The sequence below is a fragment of the Erythrolamprus reginae genome, chromosome 9, assembly GCF_031021105.1.
Source record: "Erythrolamprus reginae isolate rEryReg1 chromosome 9, rEryReg1.hap1, whole genome shotgun sequence".
NCBI lineage: Eukaryota > Metazoa > Chordata > Lepidosauria > Squamata > Dipsadidae > Erythrolamprus > Erythrolamprus reginae.
In genome coordinates, this window is record NC_091958.1 from 54045899 (window position 1) to 54064602 (window position 18704).

The 18704-nt window shown below is 42.8% G+C and overlaps 1 protein-coding gene across 4 annotated transcripts in view; it reads right to left on the reverse strand.

The window, feature by feature from the left end:
• The window catches only part of SDK1 (sidekick cell adhesion molecule 1), a 601127-nt gene that overhangs the window by 270434 nt on the left and 311989 nt on the right, over positions 1–18704 (reverse strand). For all 4 annotated transcript variants that reach the window (XM_070761314.1, XM_070761317.1, XM_070761313.1 and 1 more), the window contains exons 6-8: positions 17828–17939; positions 15190–15377; positions 4062–4145 (exon numbers count right to left, since the gene is read on the reverse strand). In XM_070761314.1, coding sequence (XP_070617415.1) covers positions 4062–4145; positions 15190–15377; positions 17828–17939 — 384 coding nt within the window. The remainder of the gene's footprint in view (positions 1–4061; positions 4146–15189; positions 15378–17827; positions 17940–18704) is intronic.

An 18704-nucleotide genomic window follows, 5' to 3' on the forward strand; every position in this document is an offset into this window, starting at 1 on the left:
TCACATTAAGAAGAAATCGATGCCTTATGAACTTATGAAGTCGATAGAATAAATGTCATTATATGTAAAAATTCCTGTCTTCGGTTTACTTGTCCTTCTAGTCAGACGGAAAGTTGGTATCATTTTCCAAAATAATACAGAGACAAATGAGAAAAGAAGGACTCGGAAAATGAAGGAGGAAATTTAGTGGCAATAAAACTATTTCTGTACCAGGATGTAATCAGTTCCTGAAATCGCACTTGAAGCTTCCATTTTGTTAGAATAATAAAGCCATTTATTGTCTTTAAAAAATCACCTTCTGTGCACTGGGTATTTATTTGTGACAAAGTAGATGCAATACAGCACTGTGGAATAAAATACAATTTAAAGTTTATACCGAATTCCGGTTGTCGGGATTCTTAGCAGAAAGCACAATTTACTTCATGAAAACTGCTGCAATCTGAAATTACTACAGACTGAATCATGAAGAAGCGGATAATGCGAAAATGAAATAGTCATCCAGGAGAGAGAGAGAGAGAGAGAGAGAGGCTGGAAATAGCTCGAAGCTTGAATAACAATAATTCTTTATATTTTTTAAAAAGGAACATAATAGAATTAAATCCAGTATTTGGCTTATTCCCTAAATCCCCTCTGACTTATTAACTTAACAATATTAAATTAAAAAAATCAGCGGGGAAGCTCATTTTTCAACCGTAACCACAACGGCTGACATCCGCTTCTTTCCGTGGCTTGGAAATGGAGCAAAGGCATCCTAAAAAGGAAAGACAGAACATGCTCCGTCTTCGCAAAGGAAAGCCGTGGATGCGTCCCCAAAATCTTGCCAGGGGATGGGCGCGCGCATGAGATTACGGTGGGGTGGGGTTTTTTGCTTCTGTGCATGTGTGGGGGCAAAAAAGTCACCAAAATGTCTCAAGCATGTGATTATTTTTCCCTTCCGCGCATGCACAGAAGTAAAATCTCATTCAGACATAAACGCACTCATACCGGAAAGGGAAAACTGTGCGCACAGCTCCATTTTTGCTACTAGAGCTATGGTGTGGCCCTTTCTGGGAGCAACCCGCTACGGATTAGGGGGTCCTTGAGACCCTCTGAGCTTTATTGTTTTCTTGCAATGTTTTTTCAGTTGGTTCTTTTCATGAATAGCATTGTTATTGCTAGAAGGCAGTGGATTTTGCAGAGGGGAGGGGGAAAATTAGATTTCTTTCGCTGTAACATTGTTTTTATTATTGTTATTGTTGTTATTATTATTGTTATGAGCCGCACCGAGTCTTCAGAGAGGGGTGCCATCCAAATCTAATAAATAATAATAATAATAATAATAATAATAATAATAATAATAATAATTATTATTATTATTATTATTATTATTATTATTATTATTAAGAGGACTACGGGGTCCTTGGTGCTGTCCCAGTTGGGTTGTTTTCTTGCGGATCGTTCATTCCCCAACCAGCCAGCATCCCAGCACTGATGACGTTGCCTAGTTGGGTTATGAAACATCTGGAAGAAAACCACTGAGGTCAGAGAGCATCAAGGACCACGCCTCCTGGTACAGTGGTACCTCTACTTATGAACTTCATTTGTTCTGTGACCAGGTTCTTAAGTAGAAAAGTTTGTAAGAAGAAGCAATTTTTTTCCATAGGAATCAATGTAAATGCAAATAATGTGTGCGATTGGGGAAACCACAGGGAGGGTGGAGGCCGTGTTTTCTCCCAGGAGATTCCTAGAGAGGCCACATGGAGGCTTCTCCCCACCTTTTCCAGCCCTGTTTCCTCCAAAGAGATTCCTAGAGAGGCCCCACGGAGGCTTCTCCTTGCCTTTTCCGGCCCTGTTCCCTCCCAGGAGATACCTAGAGAGGCCCCATGGAGGCTTCTCCCTGCCTTTTCCGGCCCTGTTTCTTCCCAGGAGATTCTTTGAGAGGCCCCACGGAGGCTTCTCCCTGCCTTTTCCAGCCCTGTTTCCTCCAAAGAGATTCCAAAGAGAGGCCCCACAGAGGCTTCTCCTTGCCTTTTCCGGCTCTGTTTCCTCCCAGGAGATTCCTAGAGAGGCCCCATGGAGGCTTCTCCCTGCCTTTTCCAGCCCTGTTTCCTCCAAAGAGATTCCAAAGAGAGGCCCCACAGAGGCTTCTCCTTGCCTTTTCCGGCTCTTTTTCCTCCCAGGAGATTCCTAGAGAGGCCCCATGGAGGTTTCTCCCCGCCTTTTCCAGCCCTGTTTCCTCCCAGGAGATTCCTAGAGAGGCCCCACGGAGGCTTCTCCCCGCCTTTTCCGGCCCTGTTTCCTCCCAGGAGATTCCTAGAGAGGCCCCACGGAGGCTTCTCCCCGCCTTTTCCGGCCCTGTTTCCTCCCAGGAGATTCCTAGAGAGGCCCCACGGAGGCTTCTCACTGCCTTTTCCGGTTACAGTTTTGGAGGCTTGGGTTTGTAAGTGGAAAATGGTTCTTGAGAAGAGGCAAAAAAGTCTTGAACACCCGGTTCTTATCTAGAAAATTTCTTAAATAAAGGCGTTCTTAGGTAGAGGTACCACTGTACACCCCACAAGGACTAAATTAGAGCCGGACTCAGAAGCGACTCAGACGCTCCATGAAATGCAAAATGCCTGGCCATCCTTTCCGCTGCTTTGCATTTTGCATGCTAAACGGGCACCGAGAACCTCTTGCCGACGAGGGCACTTCTGAGAAAGGAATTTGATTTTTAAGTGGGATTATCAATGTTTTGCAAGTTCTGGTCCCTTCGAACATCTTCTCATTAAAACAGGAATGAATGACGGCTATTGCAGAAGGGTTAACGACAGCCGGGCGTCTGTTGCTGCCGACGTTCTTCCTTTGCAGAGGCTCCATAATTTTAAGAAACAAGGCGCTTTCGCCGTTGTGGTTATTGATTGCTTCTCCGCCACCTAAGTTATGGGTCCCACAGCCACTGTTTCCCTTCCATTAATCCATTCGGCTCAAGATGTTCAGATTTCTTTCTCGGACGGCCTTTGTGGAGCACTCAAAGAGGAAGGGTCATCATTGCACCTTTCCGTCCTCTTTGCTACTCATATTGGATTTTTTAAGAGAAAACAAAGTTGTTGCTGGTTTTTTTTTCAAATGATTAACCCAAACATCATTGGAACATCATCTGTGGGTTGTGGCATGGGGGGCATTAGGCCAGGATTGCCCTATTTGGACAGGGAGTCACTGCTCACAGTCACTCATGCCCTTATTATCTCGAGGCTCGACTACTGCAATGCTCTCTACATGGGGCTACTTTGGAAGAGTGTTCGGAAACTGCAAATTGTGCAGAACGCAGCCACGTGAGCAGTCATGGGCCTGCCCAGCCATGCCCAAGTCTCTCCAACAGTCTGTGTTCTTCACTGGCTGCCAATTGGTTTCTGGATGCAATTCAAAGTGTTGGTCATGACCTATAAAGCCCAACGTGGCATCGGACCAGACTACTTGTGGGACTGCCTTCTGCCACATGAGTCCCAGCCACCAGTTACAGTTACATATACATTAAAGTATGTATATGTGGATAGGTAGGTAGGTAGGTAGGTAGGTAGGTAGGTAGATAGATAGATAGATAGATAGATAGATAGATAGATAGATAGATAGAGATAGATCTATAGTAGTCTCACTTCCTTTTCATTATCAGCAAAAATATGTTACATACACACGCACACACACACACATATATATATACCCTGGTGGGGCCAAGAGGCAAAAAGGAAGCTGTGATGCTCCCTAAATATAGGGAGTGACTGGTCAAAAAAATAACACATAACCCTTCCCTGGTGCAAACTGGATATGATCCGGTAGTCTAATGGCTAAGAGGCCCCAGGTTCAAATCCCAGTAAGAGTGCCTGATGAAAGCAAATAAGCCTGAAATAGATCTATAGTAGCCTCCCTTCCTTTTCATTATCAGCAAAATATGTTGCATACATACATACATATATTATATTCATTGCAGACAGAACCACTACTTAAATACAAATCTCTGTTTACTCTATTTGCTCCTGGGTTGTGTCACATAGTCACACTGTGCGCACTCCAACATAAATGAAGTTCTTTGCTCATGCCCTTCTTACCTGTCGCTTGGCACAGAATGCTCACGGTCTTCTCCACTTCTAGCAAAATCCGGTTTTCTGGTTCGGCAGTGAAATACGGCGGCTCTTATGGGAGGCAAATCAGAGAACCAGGTTAGTTCTTCTCCAGTGGTGGAGCAAATCTACTTGCAGAAGATGAGACACGTGAAAGAGAAGATTCCTTCACTTCCAAGAGAGACGCAAAGCCTCAACTCAACCTATCACCCCTCTTGGTTTAATATACTGTTACAAATGGAGCAAGTCTGACTTCTCGTTTTGAGTTCATGGCTTCTTTTCATTCACAGCCTCGTAAAACCACCTTGACAATTACAGACAATGAGGAATATGCATTTCAAAGCATATGGAGGAGTCGTTGCAGAATCGTACTCCAGAGTTCCACGCAGCGAATTAACACCTGAGCCAGAGGCCCTTCTCATTTTACAAGCCCGAATCAGTGGATTCTTTTAATTCTCTGCTAGGAAGGTTCTTCCAGAAAGGTTTTATTTAGAGCAATAGATTAGATGAAAGGGTCGGACTCCGTTTCTGCTCAATAACCCGTGCAGCGTCAGATATAAAACACGAGAGCGGAAACCTACCACGGCTCTGGGCATAAGGATCACATCAAATTTTCATCACGGTGTGCAATGAAGGTGGGAGATTTAAATTAAGCGACGCCGCACAACAGCTTTCGATTAAACGAGATTGGTGCATCAGTCCCAGTGGGTGCTTGACATGGCATTTAGGAGAATTGCAGCATCCCTGGGTTATGTGGTCCCCAATTTCATGTGGTCCCTATAGAGCCGAGGTGGCGCAGCAGGTAGAGTGCAGTACTGCAGGCCATTAAAAAGCTGACTGTAGATCTGAAGGTCAGCGGTTCAAATCTCATCGCCGGCTCAAGGTTGACTCAGCCTTCCATCCTTCCGCGGTGGGTCAAATGAGGACCCGGATTGTAGGGGCACTAGGCTGGCTCGGTTAAAAAGTGCTGTTGCTAACATGTTGTTGGCCGCCCTGAGTCTAAGGAGAAGGGCGGCATAAAAAAAAACCCGAATAAATAAATAAAATAAATAAATCCCTATAACCCTCCAGAGTTATAGCTATAGTATCTAGATTTATACGCCGCTTCCCAGTGCTTTACAGCCCTCTCTAAGCGGTTTACAGAGTCAGCCTCTTGCCCCTAACAATCTGGGTCCTCATTTGACGCATCTCAGAAGGAAGGAAGGAAGGAAGGAAGGAAGGAAGGAAGGAAGGAAGGAAGGAAGGAAGGAAGGAAGGAAGGGCAATACCAGTTACACTTATATACCATTTCCCAATGCTTTACAGCCCTCTCTAAGCAGTTTACAGAGTCAGCCTCTTGTCCCCAACAATCTGGGTCATTTGACCCATCTCAGAAGGAAGGAAGGAAGGAAGGAAGGGCAATACCACTTATATACCACTTCCCAGTGCTTTACAGCCCTTTCTAAGCAGTTTACAGAGTCAGCCTCTTGTCCCCAACAATCTGGGTCCTCATTTGAGCCACCTTGGAAGGATGGAAGGCTGAGTCAACCTTGAGCCGGTTGAAATCGAACCCCAGGCGGTAGGCAGAGTCAGCCTGCAATGCTGCTTTTTAACCACTGCACCGCTAAGGTTCCGATAGCAGGAAGACTCGCTCCTTTTGGCTTGTCTAATCAAAGGAGACTTCACTTGCTATTCACATTTATCCTTGGAAACAAGGGGAGCATCCTGAATCGATAACACTGGCCACCATCAAACCGAACTAAAGAAAAGGATCTGAAGCGAGTGTTAAGCAAAATTAAGGAAAGAACGGAAACAATTTGGGGATATCACAGAGCAGTGATGGCGAACTTTTTTTTCCTTGGGTGCTGAAAGAGCGCGTGTGCTGGCCGGCACATACATGCTCATCGGAGCTGAGCTAGGGAAACGGTTCATGTGCCAGCAGATATAGCTCTGCGTGCCACCTGTGGCACCCGTGCCATAGGTTTGTCACCTGTAGCCTATACACAACAATCTAGTCAACTAATAGTCAGCACTAAAGGGGACACAATCTGAAGTTAGTTGGGGGAAAGATCAAAAGCAACATGAGAAAATATTATTTTACTGGAAGAGTAGTAGATCCTTGGAACAAACTTCCAGCAGACGTGGTAGATAAATCCACAGGAACTGAATTTAAACATGCCTGGGATAAACATATATCCATTGTAAGATAAAATACAGGAAATAGTGTAAGGGCAGACTAGATGGACCATGAGGTCTTTTTCTGCCGTTAGACTTCTATGTTTCTATGTTTCTAAATTGATGTTAGATCAATGGAAAAGAAAAGCGGTTGAATTCAGACTGTTTGTGGGAATGCAATGATTCTAGGCCAATTCCTCACTTGACTCCACCCTCCGCCTTCGTCTTTATCACTTCATTCTCTTGCAGCCTCACAGTTGTGTCTCCGAGGAGTTGCCTGCAAAAATTCATCTTCCCTTTCTCAACTTGTGGCTTTGTCAAGAGCCACAAAGGCCAACACAAATTGCTACGGCCACTGCTTGTTCGTGAAACGGGATGAAGGTTCATTAGCAGAGCCGGATGAGTTGTTTCCATTGACAGCTCAAATCAAGGGAGATCCAGCATTTGTTCTTCATCTTTCTCCGAGCGGTGAACATCTGCCAAAACCGATTCCAGCCACAGCTATGACATTGATAAAAAAAAAAAAAATAACCACCACAAAAGAATTGGAAGGGACAGAACCGGCCATTACTGTATTGGCTGTTAGGAAAACAACAATGTTCTTTTCCTTCATTTTTTTTTAGCCCCGTGGTGGACGACATCTTCCATTGAATGAAAAGTATTGCAAAGCAGAAGATGAACAAGAGTTGCAAGTGGTGACACACATTTCTGCTAAAAGCAGAGACGTCTTTGGAAATTGCAAGTTGAAAGCGTGACTTGGAAAACGCACGAAGCCTCCCTGTTTCTCATCCGGGGAATTTCAATCCTTTGCAACAGTGAGGAATATCTGTAGTTTGGGTGTAGGATGAAGGTGGAGGCTAGTTCTCAGAGCTTGTGGTTTTTTTTCTGAGCATTTCATTAGTGTTTTTAATAGGAAAGTGAACATAAAATCTAATAAATAATAAAAGAAGGGGGCACAATCTGAGGTTATTTGGGGGAAAGATCAGAAGCAACATGAGAAAATATTATTTGACTGAAAGAGTAGTAAATGCTTGGAACAAACTTCCAGCAGACGTGGTTGGTAAATCCACAGGAACTGAATTTAAAAATGCCTGGGATAAACATAGATCCATCCTAAGATAAAATACAGGAAATAGTGTAAAGGCAGACTAGATGGACCATGAGGTCTTTTTCTGCTGTCAATCTTCCATGTTTCTATGTTTCTATTATCAGGCTGGGTAACTACATCTTTAGTGGAATTTAGGGGATGTCACTGTTGGTGTTCTTTGGCTTATAAAGGCTTGGTGTGGTCAGTAGGTCTTTTGATAGGGAGGTCACATATGGAGAAGGTCACATCAGGTGAGGTTCTTGTGATGGGCAAGGGTCTTGTGGAGGTCTTGAGATAGCTCAAGTGAGGTTGGGTCAAATGAGGTTCTTGTGATAGAAACATAGAAACATAGAAGATTGACGGCAGAAAAAGACCTCCTGGTCCATCTAGTCTGCCCTTATACTATTTTCTGTATTTTATCTTAGGATGGATATATGTTTATCCCAGGGATGTTTACATTCAGTTACTGTGGATTTATCTACCACGTCTGCTGGAAGTTTGTTCCAAGGATCTACTACTCTTTCAGTAAAGATGGAAAGTCAAGTCAGGTGATGGTCTTTTGGAGGTCTTGTGATGGGTTAGGTGGGGATGGGTCATATGAGGGTCCTATGAGGATCTTGTAAGGGGTCTTGTGATGGGAGGTCAAGTAGAATTGAGGCTCTTGTGGAGGCCTTGTGATGTATCAAGTGAGGCTGGGCCAAATGAGGTTCACGCCTTGCCCATCACAAGACCCTCACCTGACACGACCTCCCCATCACAAGAGCCACTGACCACACCCAGCCCTTATAAGCAGAAGAACGCCAACACTGACACCTCCTCCCAAACTCTGCTGAAGATGTTACCCAGCCTGGTAATGAAATGTTCAGAAACCAACCCACAAATTTGTAGAATGAACATCCACCTTCAATTTCACTCCACCTTCATGGCATCGGACCAGAATATCTCCAAGACTGCCTTCTGCTGCACAAATCCCAGCGACCGATTAGGTCCCACAGAGTGGGCCGTCTCCAGGTCCCATCAACTTACTAAACAATGTCGGTTGGCGGGACCCAGGGGAAGAGCCTTCTCTGTGGCGGCCCCGACTCTCTGGAACCAGCTCCCCCCAGAGATTAGAACTGCCCCTACCCTCCTTGCCTTTCGTAAACTCCTCAAAACCCACCTTTGTCGTCAGGCATGGGGGAAGTGAGATATTTCCCCCGGGCCTATATAATTTATGTATGGTATGTTTGTAGGTATGTTTGCTTAATAATGGGTTTTTAAAAATATTTTAAATTGTAAATTATTAGATTTGTCATGAACTGTTTTATTGTGTTGTGCGCCACCCCGAGTCTACGGAGAGGGGCGGCATGCAAATCTAATAAATAAATAAATAAATAAATAAATAAACAAACAAACAAATAAATAAACAAACAAACAAACAAATAAATAAATACATACATACATAAATAAACAAAAAAACAAACAATAAACAAACAAAAACAAATAAATTTGATTGGCCTTATTTCTCTTTCTGGTCTAAATATTTTTTCCTCTCCATCCATTTTTATTCCTCCCCTCCATTCCCTACACATCTCTCTCTTCCTCCTGGTGGGGTTGGGTTTTTTTTTTCAAGGGGGGAGATTTTGCTAAAAGGGGGGGGGAGAGGAATGCATGTGAGTGTGAACGTTGCATGGATTTGTTGTGTTCCCAAATGTGCGCATGGGGGTTTCTCCGATGCCTGAGTATAGTTGATGGATGTGGAGGGGGGGCGTCATTTAATTTTATGAATGGATACCTAATTTTACAGGCAATTAATTTTAATTCGTAGTTATTAATTCAACGGAAATGAATTTGTGCTGGTGTGTGTGTTCCTACATTTCGGAGCCGCCGTCTCGCTTCTGGCAGGAAAAGACACAAGCAAATATCGAAAGTGTGTCACACGCACTACCTCATTACTAGCTTAATAAACCCAAATCACATCCACATGCAATCTTGGGGGAAAAACCCAGAATGATCCTATGATCCACCTTCCCGCACATTTTATATGTAATGTCCTCCTATTAATTTTTTTTTTAAAAAAAAACACCTCAGTGCCTGATTTTCAGGGCTTCTTTGCAACAGAGGTGTCGAGAAATTGCATCTCCTAGAAAATTAAACCTACGGAGTGAAACCAATGCGCTTAGCTGTTTGTACAATTTATAGCTTTTTAATAGTATAAATTTTCAACTATAATAGACTTTCAATGCCTAAGTAGACACTAATATATAGAGAGGCGTTGACTGTGGGCAGGAGGCAAAAAATAAAAAGTCGAATGAAAACAAACCCTAGACATTATTGGAACGTCAAAGTGGGCGGCTTGATTTTTCCCTGACCCTGGTTTTCTCATTGATCCTAGGTCAGTGATGGCGAACCTAGATAGATTGTAGCTTTAATTTCCTTAGTCCAAATCTTCACTGATTTAATTGTTGGTTTTGTGGTTTTAAGTCTTTGCCTGTAAGCAGGTACAAGGTGAATCGTGCAATGATCAGAGTGGCCCACAGCTGCGCGTGGTAAAGACCAATAAGCATCTTTTAGTGTTGTGTAGCAATGGTCTAAAACAGTGATGGGGAATCTATGGCACAGATGATTTCTGACAGTCTCAAAATGGGGAAACAGAGCGGTCAGGGAAAGCAAGAAGAATGCTTGGCTGCAAAGCTAGAGGTATAACAAGCAGGAAGAGGGAGATGGTGATCCCGCTGTGTAGCGCGCTGGTGAGACCAATGCCTGGTGATTTTTGGAATGATTGCTTCAGATTCCAGAGTCTTTTCCACAACTTGACCTATTTCAAGAATTCTACCTCGTAGAAACATAGATTGACAGCAGAAAAAAGACCTCATGGTCCATCTCGTCTGCCTTTATACTATTTCCTGTATTTTATCTTAGGATGGATCTATATTTATCCCAGGCATGTTTAAATTCAGTTCCTGTGGATTTTCAACCATGTTTACTGGAGGTTTGTTCCAAGCATCTACTACTCTTTCAGCCAAATAATATTTTCTCATGCTGCTTCTGATCTTTCCCCCAACTAACTTCTGATTGTGCCCCCTTGTTCTTGTCTTCACTTTCCTATTAAAAACACTTCGCTCCTGAAACGTATTTCACCCTTTAACATATTTAAATGCTTCGAATGTGTCCCCCCTTTCCCTTCTGTCCTCCAGACTAGACAGATTGGGTTTATGAAGTCTTTAGTAATAATAATAATAATTTATTAGATTTGTATGTCACCCCTCTCCAAAGACTTTCCTGATAGGCTTTATGCTTAAAACCTTCTACAATTTTTGTAGCCCATATTTCCTTTTTTTTTTTTTTTTGCTGTACAGTGATCCCTCGATTTTCGCGGGTTCAAACTTCGCGAAACGGCTATACCACGGTTTTTCAAAAAATATTAATTAAAAAATACTCCGCGGTTTTTTTCCCCTATACCACGGTTTTTCCCACCCGATGACGTCATACGTCATCACCAAGAGTCACTTCTCTCTCTTTCTCTTTCTTTCCTGTCATTCTCTGCTTCAATCATTTTCTCATTTCTCTTTTTTTCTCCCTTTTTCTATCATTTTTTTCTCTCTCTCTACCTTCCACTCTCCCCCCTCTTGCTCTCTCTCTCTTTCTCCCTCTCTCTCTCCCTCTCTGTGAGAACGCCTGCCCCACCTCTCCTGCAGCCCCCTCGCTGATAGCTGGGACGAAAGCGCTCTCAGCTAAGGGACTGTGAGAGGGGCGAGGCAGGCATTCTCAAAGCGCTCAGAGCGGCTACCGGCCGAATGAGGAGGATGAGAAGCCGTAGCCGCCAGCGCTGCTGCAGGAGGACCCATGTCCCAAGAAAGCCAGTGAGAGGGGTGGATCGGGCGGGCGGGCGGTAGCGGTGAGGGCGCCGGAGGCGCTGGGGGGGGCAGGGGCAGCCGACATTCAAAACAATCTTTGCTGGCCTCCGCACTTTCATCGCTCCCCACCCCCAACTTCAAGCCCGGCTCCTTGCGCTGCCTTGAAAAAGGGTGCGTGGGGGTAGTTTTTGGCTGTCCATAGCCAAAAATGGTGTTTTTACTTCCGCACCACTATTCCACGGAAATTCGACTTTTGCGGGCGGTCTTGGAACGCAACCCCCGTGAAAATCGAGGGAACACTGTACTTAAGATTTTATCCCAAGGAAAGAAAGTCTACATATGTAGCATTTATATCATTTCCAGACTTGTAATGAAATACACAGTGGATGGTATTCCCGGTGCAAATAACGTTTAGCCATTTCAGCCAAAGTTTTTATTCTAAACTAGTTCAAGAAATGTTTTGTTGCCAAAGCCAAAATTTTCACCAGCTCTTTACTTGTGTCCCCAGCATATGTTTTACGTATACAAATGGACAAGTATAATTAAGTTTTTAAGTGCTACTAAAACAGGGCTTAATAATGCAGCCTCGTGCAAGAAACACCTTCAGGATAGCTTAGAAAGAATTATCCCTTTCATACGAGTGCTCCCGTTTTTAAATTTGGGTCTATTTTCCTCTGGATTCTGCTCCCTTGCCAATTAAAACCTTGCAGGCTTTTCTGTTTTAAAGTTCCTGTTTTTCATGAATTATTCCACAGTTTGCTTGGGCATACTTGCACATACGTAAGTTGTGATTTGATTTTTTGGGGGTGTAGGTAGGGAGTCTGTTAGAAACATAGAAGATTGAGGGCAGAAAAAGTCCTCCTGGTCCATCTAGTCTGCCCTTATGCTATTTCCTGTATTTTATCTTACAATGGATCTACGTTTATCCCAAGCATGTTTGAAGTTCCTGTGGATTTACCAACCACATCTGCTGGAAGTTTGCTCCAAGCATCTACTACTCTTTCAGTCAAATAATATTTTCTCACGTTGCTCCTCATCTTTCCCCCAACTAACATCAGATTGTGCCCACTTGTTCTTGTGTTCACTTTCCTATTAAAAATTCTTCTCTCCTGAACCTTATTTAACCCTTTAACATATTTAAATGTTTCGATCATGTCCCCCCTTTTCCTTCTGTCCTCCAGACTATACAGATGGAGTTCATTAAGTCTTTCCTGATAAGTTTTAGGCTTAAGACCTTCCACCATTCTTGTAGCCAGTCTTTGGACCCGTTCAATTTGATCAATATCTTTTTGTAGGTGAGGTCTCCAGAACTGAGCACAATATTATTCCAAATGTGATCTCACCAGCGCTCTATATAGCGGGATCATAATCTCTTTCAATGTTTCAATCATGTCCCCCCTTTCCCTTCTGTCCTCCAGACTATATAGATTGAGTCCATGAAGTCTTTCCTGATCAGTTTTATGCTTAAGACCTTCCACCATTTTTGTAGCCCATCTTTGGACCCAGAAGAATGGATGGATGGATGGATAGATGGATAAATGAATGAATGAATGACAGGCCAAGCTGGATAACATTAAAAGGAACAAAGCTGCAAGAAAAAGAGTGGAGTGGGATAGAGTTGGAAGGGACCTTGGAGGTCTTCTAGTCCAACCCCCTGCTTAGGCAGGAAACCTTATACTACTTTAGACAAATGGTTATCCAGTCTCTTCTTTAAAACTGCCAATGTTGGAACATTCAAAACATTTGGAGGCAAGTTGTTCCATGGATTAATTGTTCTAATTGTCAGGACATTTCTGCTTAGTTCTAAGCTGCTTCTCTCCTTGTTTAGTTTCCACCCATTGCTTCTTGTCCTACCCTCAAGTGCTTTGGAGTATAGGTTGACTCCTTCTTTTTTGTGGCAAGCCCTGAGATATTGGAAGACTGCTGTCATGTCTCCCCTGGTCCTTCTTTTCATCAAACTAGCCATGCCCAGTTCCTGCAATCGTTCTTCATATGTTTTAGCCCCCAGTCCCCTCATCCTCTTTGTCGCTCTTCTCTGCACTTTTTATAGAGTCTCCTTTTTGCACCGTGGTGACCAAAACTGAATGCAACATTCCAGGTGTGGCCTTACCAAGGCCTTATAAAGTGGTATTAACACTTCACGTGGTCTTGATTCTCTCCCTCTGTTGATGCAGCCTAGAACTGTGTTGGCTTTTTGGCTCCTATTTAAATGGTTGTCCACTAGGGCTCCCTGTTAGGAATTTCTTCCTTAGTTCCAGGTTGTGTCTCCTTCTGAAGAGCTTACATCCATTGCTTCTTATCTTATCCCTTGTCTTTTCTTCTCTGCTCGGTGAGAATTCAACCTCAGAAGACTGCTATCCTGTCTCCCCTGGTCCTTCTTTTCATTAAACTAGCCAGGCCCAGTTCCTGCAACCGTTCTTCATATGTTTTAGCCTCCAGTCCCCTAATCATCTTTGTTGCTCTTCTCTGCAATTTTTCTAGAGTCTCAACATCTTTGATGGAATTGATCGCTAGCGTGCTATTGACTTCTCTTCTTACTTTTTACATTGCAAATGCTGTTCATAACTTTGCTTATCAAGCAGCCCTATAAAACTGAGATTAGGCCTAAAGCACAGCACACAAAGAAGCAGAAGCTACTTATCAAAGTGGTGGTGATTTTTTGTATCTTTTATCTCTGTTTGTTTGTGGGTTTTGTTTTTTTTAAAAACAACATTATCCAAACACCACTTAAGTGCCAACTGCAAGAGAAGAAACATTGCTTGCAACATTGCAAAAGGCAGGATCTGACAGTACAGGGAAGGGGAAAAAAAATTAAATGAGTTGCTATAAAAATTGCAAGGTGGCGGGGGCGAGGGTGGGATAAACTGATTTTAATCCAAATCATAAATAACGGAAATGGGTTCCTGCTCTTCGAAATAAAAGAGAGGCAATAATTTGAACGAGCGAAAGAGAGGGAGAAATGGAAGGACGAGGAAAGGAACTTAAAACCAACCTTGATTTAATTTATTATAAGGCAAAGGATGGGGCTGAAACACTCTCTGGTAGAAAAGGAAGAACTTCAGCTTGACTTAAATGTTTCAATGCAGCCGAATACATAAAGGGATGGGGTTTGTAGCAACCTTCACGTTTCTTTTGACTCTGTCACAATTTGTTGGGACTCTATCACAACAGACTAAGGTTGGCACAAGGAAAAAATTATCTGAACACCTCTCATGAATTAGAATAGAATAGAATAAGGAAAGAATGGAGTGGAGTGGTATATAATAGGATAGGATAGGATAGGATAGAATAAGGGAATGGAAGGGAACAGAGGAGAGAAGAGAAGAAGAGAAGAGAAGAGGAATGAGAATAGAATAGAATAGAATAAGGAAAGAATGGAGTGGAGTGGTATATAATATAATATGATATGATAGAATAGGATACGATAGGATAGGATAGAAGAAGGGAATGGAAGGGAAGAGAGGAGAGGAGAAGAGAAGAGAAGAGGAATGAGAATAGAATAGAATAGAATAAGGAAAGAATGGAGTGGTATATAATATAATAGGGTAGGATAGGATAGGATAGAATAGAATAAGGGAATGGAAGGGAAGAGAGGAGAGGAGAGAAGAAGAGAAGAGAAGAGGAATTAAAATAGAATAGAATAGAATAGAATAGAATAGTTGAATGTGTACAACTGTGTAGTTGGTGATTTTATAACACTGGTTATGTTTATTAATGTTTTTTAAATTGATTTTCAAATTTATTATTAGATTTGTAGTGTATTGTGTTATTGTTGTGTCCCTCTTCCTGCTTGTGATACCACTAGCTATGCAGCCAAGCATTCGACTCGCTTTCCTTATCGCCGATCCGCACTGTTCACCCATTTGGAGACTGTCAGAAATCACGACCCCTAAATCCTTCTCTTCTGAAGTTTTTGCTAACACAGAACTGCCAATGCAATACTCAGATAGAGGATTCCTTTTCCCCAAGTGCATTATTTTACATTTGGAAACATTAAACTGCAGTTTTAAGAAGAAGCGGGGTGGAAAAGCAGCATTACCCAGGATTGACAAGAAGGTGTTTGCTCTTTCGGGCTCGATGGAGCTGTCGCTCAGCTCTGCCTCACAGACGTACATTCCCAGGTCGGCTGAAGTTGGGTTTGCGATGGCGAGACGCCTGCCCATCCTGCTGGTCGCAGGGAGGATTTTCCCATTCCTCTTCCAGGTGATGCTTAATTTCTCAATGGGCCTAGGAGGAGGGGGGAAAATCACCTGTCCGTTATTGCTCTAAGCCAGAGGTAGGCAAAGGTGGCTCTTTCATGACTTGTGGACTTCAATTCCCAGAATTCCTGAGCCAATTTGCTAGCTCAGGAATTCTGGCAGTTGAAGTCCACATATACAACTTTGCCTACCCCTGCTCTAAGCGATGACATTAGCATCATTCATTCATTCATTCATTCATTCATTCATTCATTCATTCATTGGACGTGCTTTGTTGAACTTTTCAATTTTTTTGCGGCGTTCAAAATGTTTTTGTTGCATGCAGAAATAAAAACATGTTTTCTCTACAGCAGATCATTGATTTCATAAATACAAGATGCTACAGGTTTTTTTTTTAAAAAATATACATAGCATAAAGGTTCAAAACTCCCGCAATCCGTTATATGCTGTGTTATCTTCATTTTAGCTGTCAAAAGGGTTTTGTGGCTCCCGGTGTTTTCTTTTTGGTGGGAAACGAGTCCAAATGGCTCTTTGAGTATTTAAGGTTGCCAAACCCTGTCCTGGGGAATTCTGGGAGTTGAAGTCCACATATACAACTTTGCCTACCCCTGCTCTAAGCGATGACATTAGCATTATTCATTCATTCATTCATTCATTCATTCATTCATTCATTCATTCATTCATTCATTGGACGTGCTTTGTTGAACTTTTCAATTTTTTTGCGGCATTCAAAATGTTTTTGTTGCATGCAGAAATAAAAACATGTTTTCTCCACAGCAGATCATTGATTTCATAAATGCAAGATGCTACAGGTTTTTTTTAAAAAAAATATACATAGCATAAAGGTTCAAAACTCCCGCAATCCGTTATATGCTGTGTTATCTTCATTTTAGCTGTCAAAAGGGTTTTGTGGCTCCCGGTGTTTTCTTTTTTTGGTGGGAAACGAGTCCAAATGGCTCTTTGAGTATTTAAGGTTGCCAAACCCTGCCCTGGGGAATTCTGGGAGTTGAAGTCCACAGGTCTTAAAAGTTGCCAAGGCTGTGGACCGCCCTGCTGTAGCGTCTCCGTAAGCAAATACAGAGAAAGTTCAAAGAGTTACTGGGGTCTCTCGACATCTGCTGTTCTTTTATGTTGTCCAACAGTGGGGCCGGCTCAAATGACGGTGCAGCGACCATGTTTAATTATAATGGTAATTTTACTTTTTCATGCTAATGGTTTGTTTTGCCTAAGGGAAGGATGGTAAAAAATAAATGCTACTCAGGGGGTACATCTGTACTGAGAAATGCTTCCATTATAATTCAATTATAAATAATTGAAACAATTGAAACCTCTGCTTTTGGAAGGGAGAAAAAGGGGGATCGGTTGGGCCCTCCAAGCATTTCGGATTATTTTTCCGACATGCTTCTTTTCTCTCTTTGAATCAAGGCCAAATATTCGAATTATTCAGAAGGGAAGAATGTCAGTTCCCAGCTTTTATGATTTTAGGGAGAACGGCTGCCCAGCAGTCAATACCTTGATTTCTCTTCTCCAAACATTTATTTTTTCCTCAAAAGTGGAACCGTACAAGAAGTCGTTATTGATTTTAAAAAATTGTTAGCACTCTGGTCAATTGTCACAAATGGTGGTCCAGACAAATCTCCGGGGGGGGGGGGGGGTGTCTGTTTCATAATAGTTTCTGTGCAAATAATTGATCTACGGTAATTATTTTCCTTTCGTCCTCATTGCTGCTAGGGTAAAAACGAAGACCACTCAAACCTCTCTCTCTGTCTCCCTCCCTTCCTCTCTCTCTGTCCCAGTTTCTCTCTCTCTCTCATTCTCTCTCTCTCTCTCACTGTCTCTATTTCTATCTATCTATCTATCTATCTATCTATCTATCTCTGTGTGTCTATCTCTCTCTGTCTGTCTCTGTCTGTCTCTCTCGCGTGCTGTCTCTGTTTCTGTCTGTCTCTCTCTCTCTCTGTGTCTCTCTCTCTGTCTCTCTATTTGTGTCTGTCTCTGTCTCTCTGTGTTTATATCTTTGTTTGTCTCTGTCTGTCTCTGTCTCTGACTCTCTCTCTGTCTCTGATTCTCTATCTATCTACCTATCTCTGTCTTTCTCTGTGTCTCTTTCTGTCTCTCTTTGTCTATCTATCTCTCTGTCTCTGTTTGTTTGTCTCTCTCTCTCTCCATCTCTGTTTATCTGTCTCTCTCTCTGTCTGTTTCTTTCTCTCTGTGTGTCTATCTCTCTGTCTCTCTCTCTCTCTGTTTCTCTCTCTCTCTCTCTCTCTGTGTGTCTCTTTCTCTCTCTCCATCTCCCTTTCTCTCTGTCTCTGTGTCTCTGCCTGTCTCTCTCCTTCCCCCCATCCCTCCCCCTTGACTCACACGCACACAAATTTTGTGGGGATAGGATGAAGAGAACCCAAATCTACACAGCCTTCTGGAAAATCTCTCCCGTTTCAGGCTCCCCTTGTTCTCCCGAGCAGCTCGTGTTTTCCTCACCTGCCATTGGCCAGACACTCCAGGACGGCTTCGTTACTCCCAACGGCGACGCTTGCGTTGTGCGGAGGGATTACGATCACAGGAGTCGCGGTGTCGGTGGAGGCATCAGCACCTGCAAATGGGAGGAGCAAATCCCATAAGTGGGAGCCAGCGGGAAGACCAACAAGGAGTCAAATGCCAATAAAGCTCAGGGTTGAACTATGGGGCCCTTGGTGGTCTCCGAGATTGCAGACGTTCAATGACCCAACTAGGGAACACCATCAGTGCTAGGAGGGAGTGGGCTTTATGGAGTGCAGCAGGAGGAGGAGGATTGCTCCTCAGTGCTCTTGAGTTGCGTTGTTTGCTTGCATATGTTTCATTACCCAAATTAATTTTGCATAGCACTGCTGATGTTACCCAGTTAGGACAATGAAACATCTGCAAACCAAAGAGGGAGATGATAATAATAATATTAATAATAATAATAATAATAATAATAATAATAATAATAATTTATTGGATTTGTATGCCGCCCCTCTCCGTAGACTTGGGGCGGCTAACAACAATAATAAACACAACATGTACAATCCAATAATAAAAACAACTACAAACCCCTATTATAAAACCAAACATACACACAAACATACCATGCATAACTTGTAATGGCCTAGGGGGAAGGCTTCTTGAGGAGGGGGCGCACAAGATCCCCTCTCTTCTAGCACTGATGATGTTACCTAGTTTGGCTCATGAAACATCTGCAAGCGAACAACCAAGCTCAGAAAACAGTAATACGAGGGTCGCCCAGAAAGCAATGCACCACATTTTTTTTCTTCAACAATTATTTATTGAACACAATGAAACTTACAAACAAGCAAGAATAATGCTTCTTCTACACTCC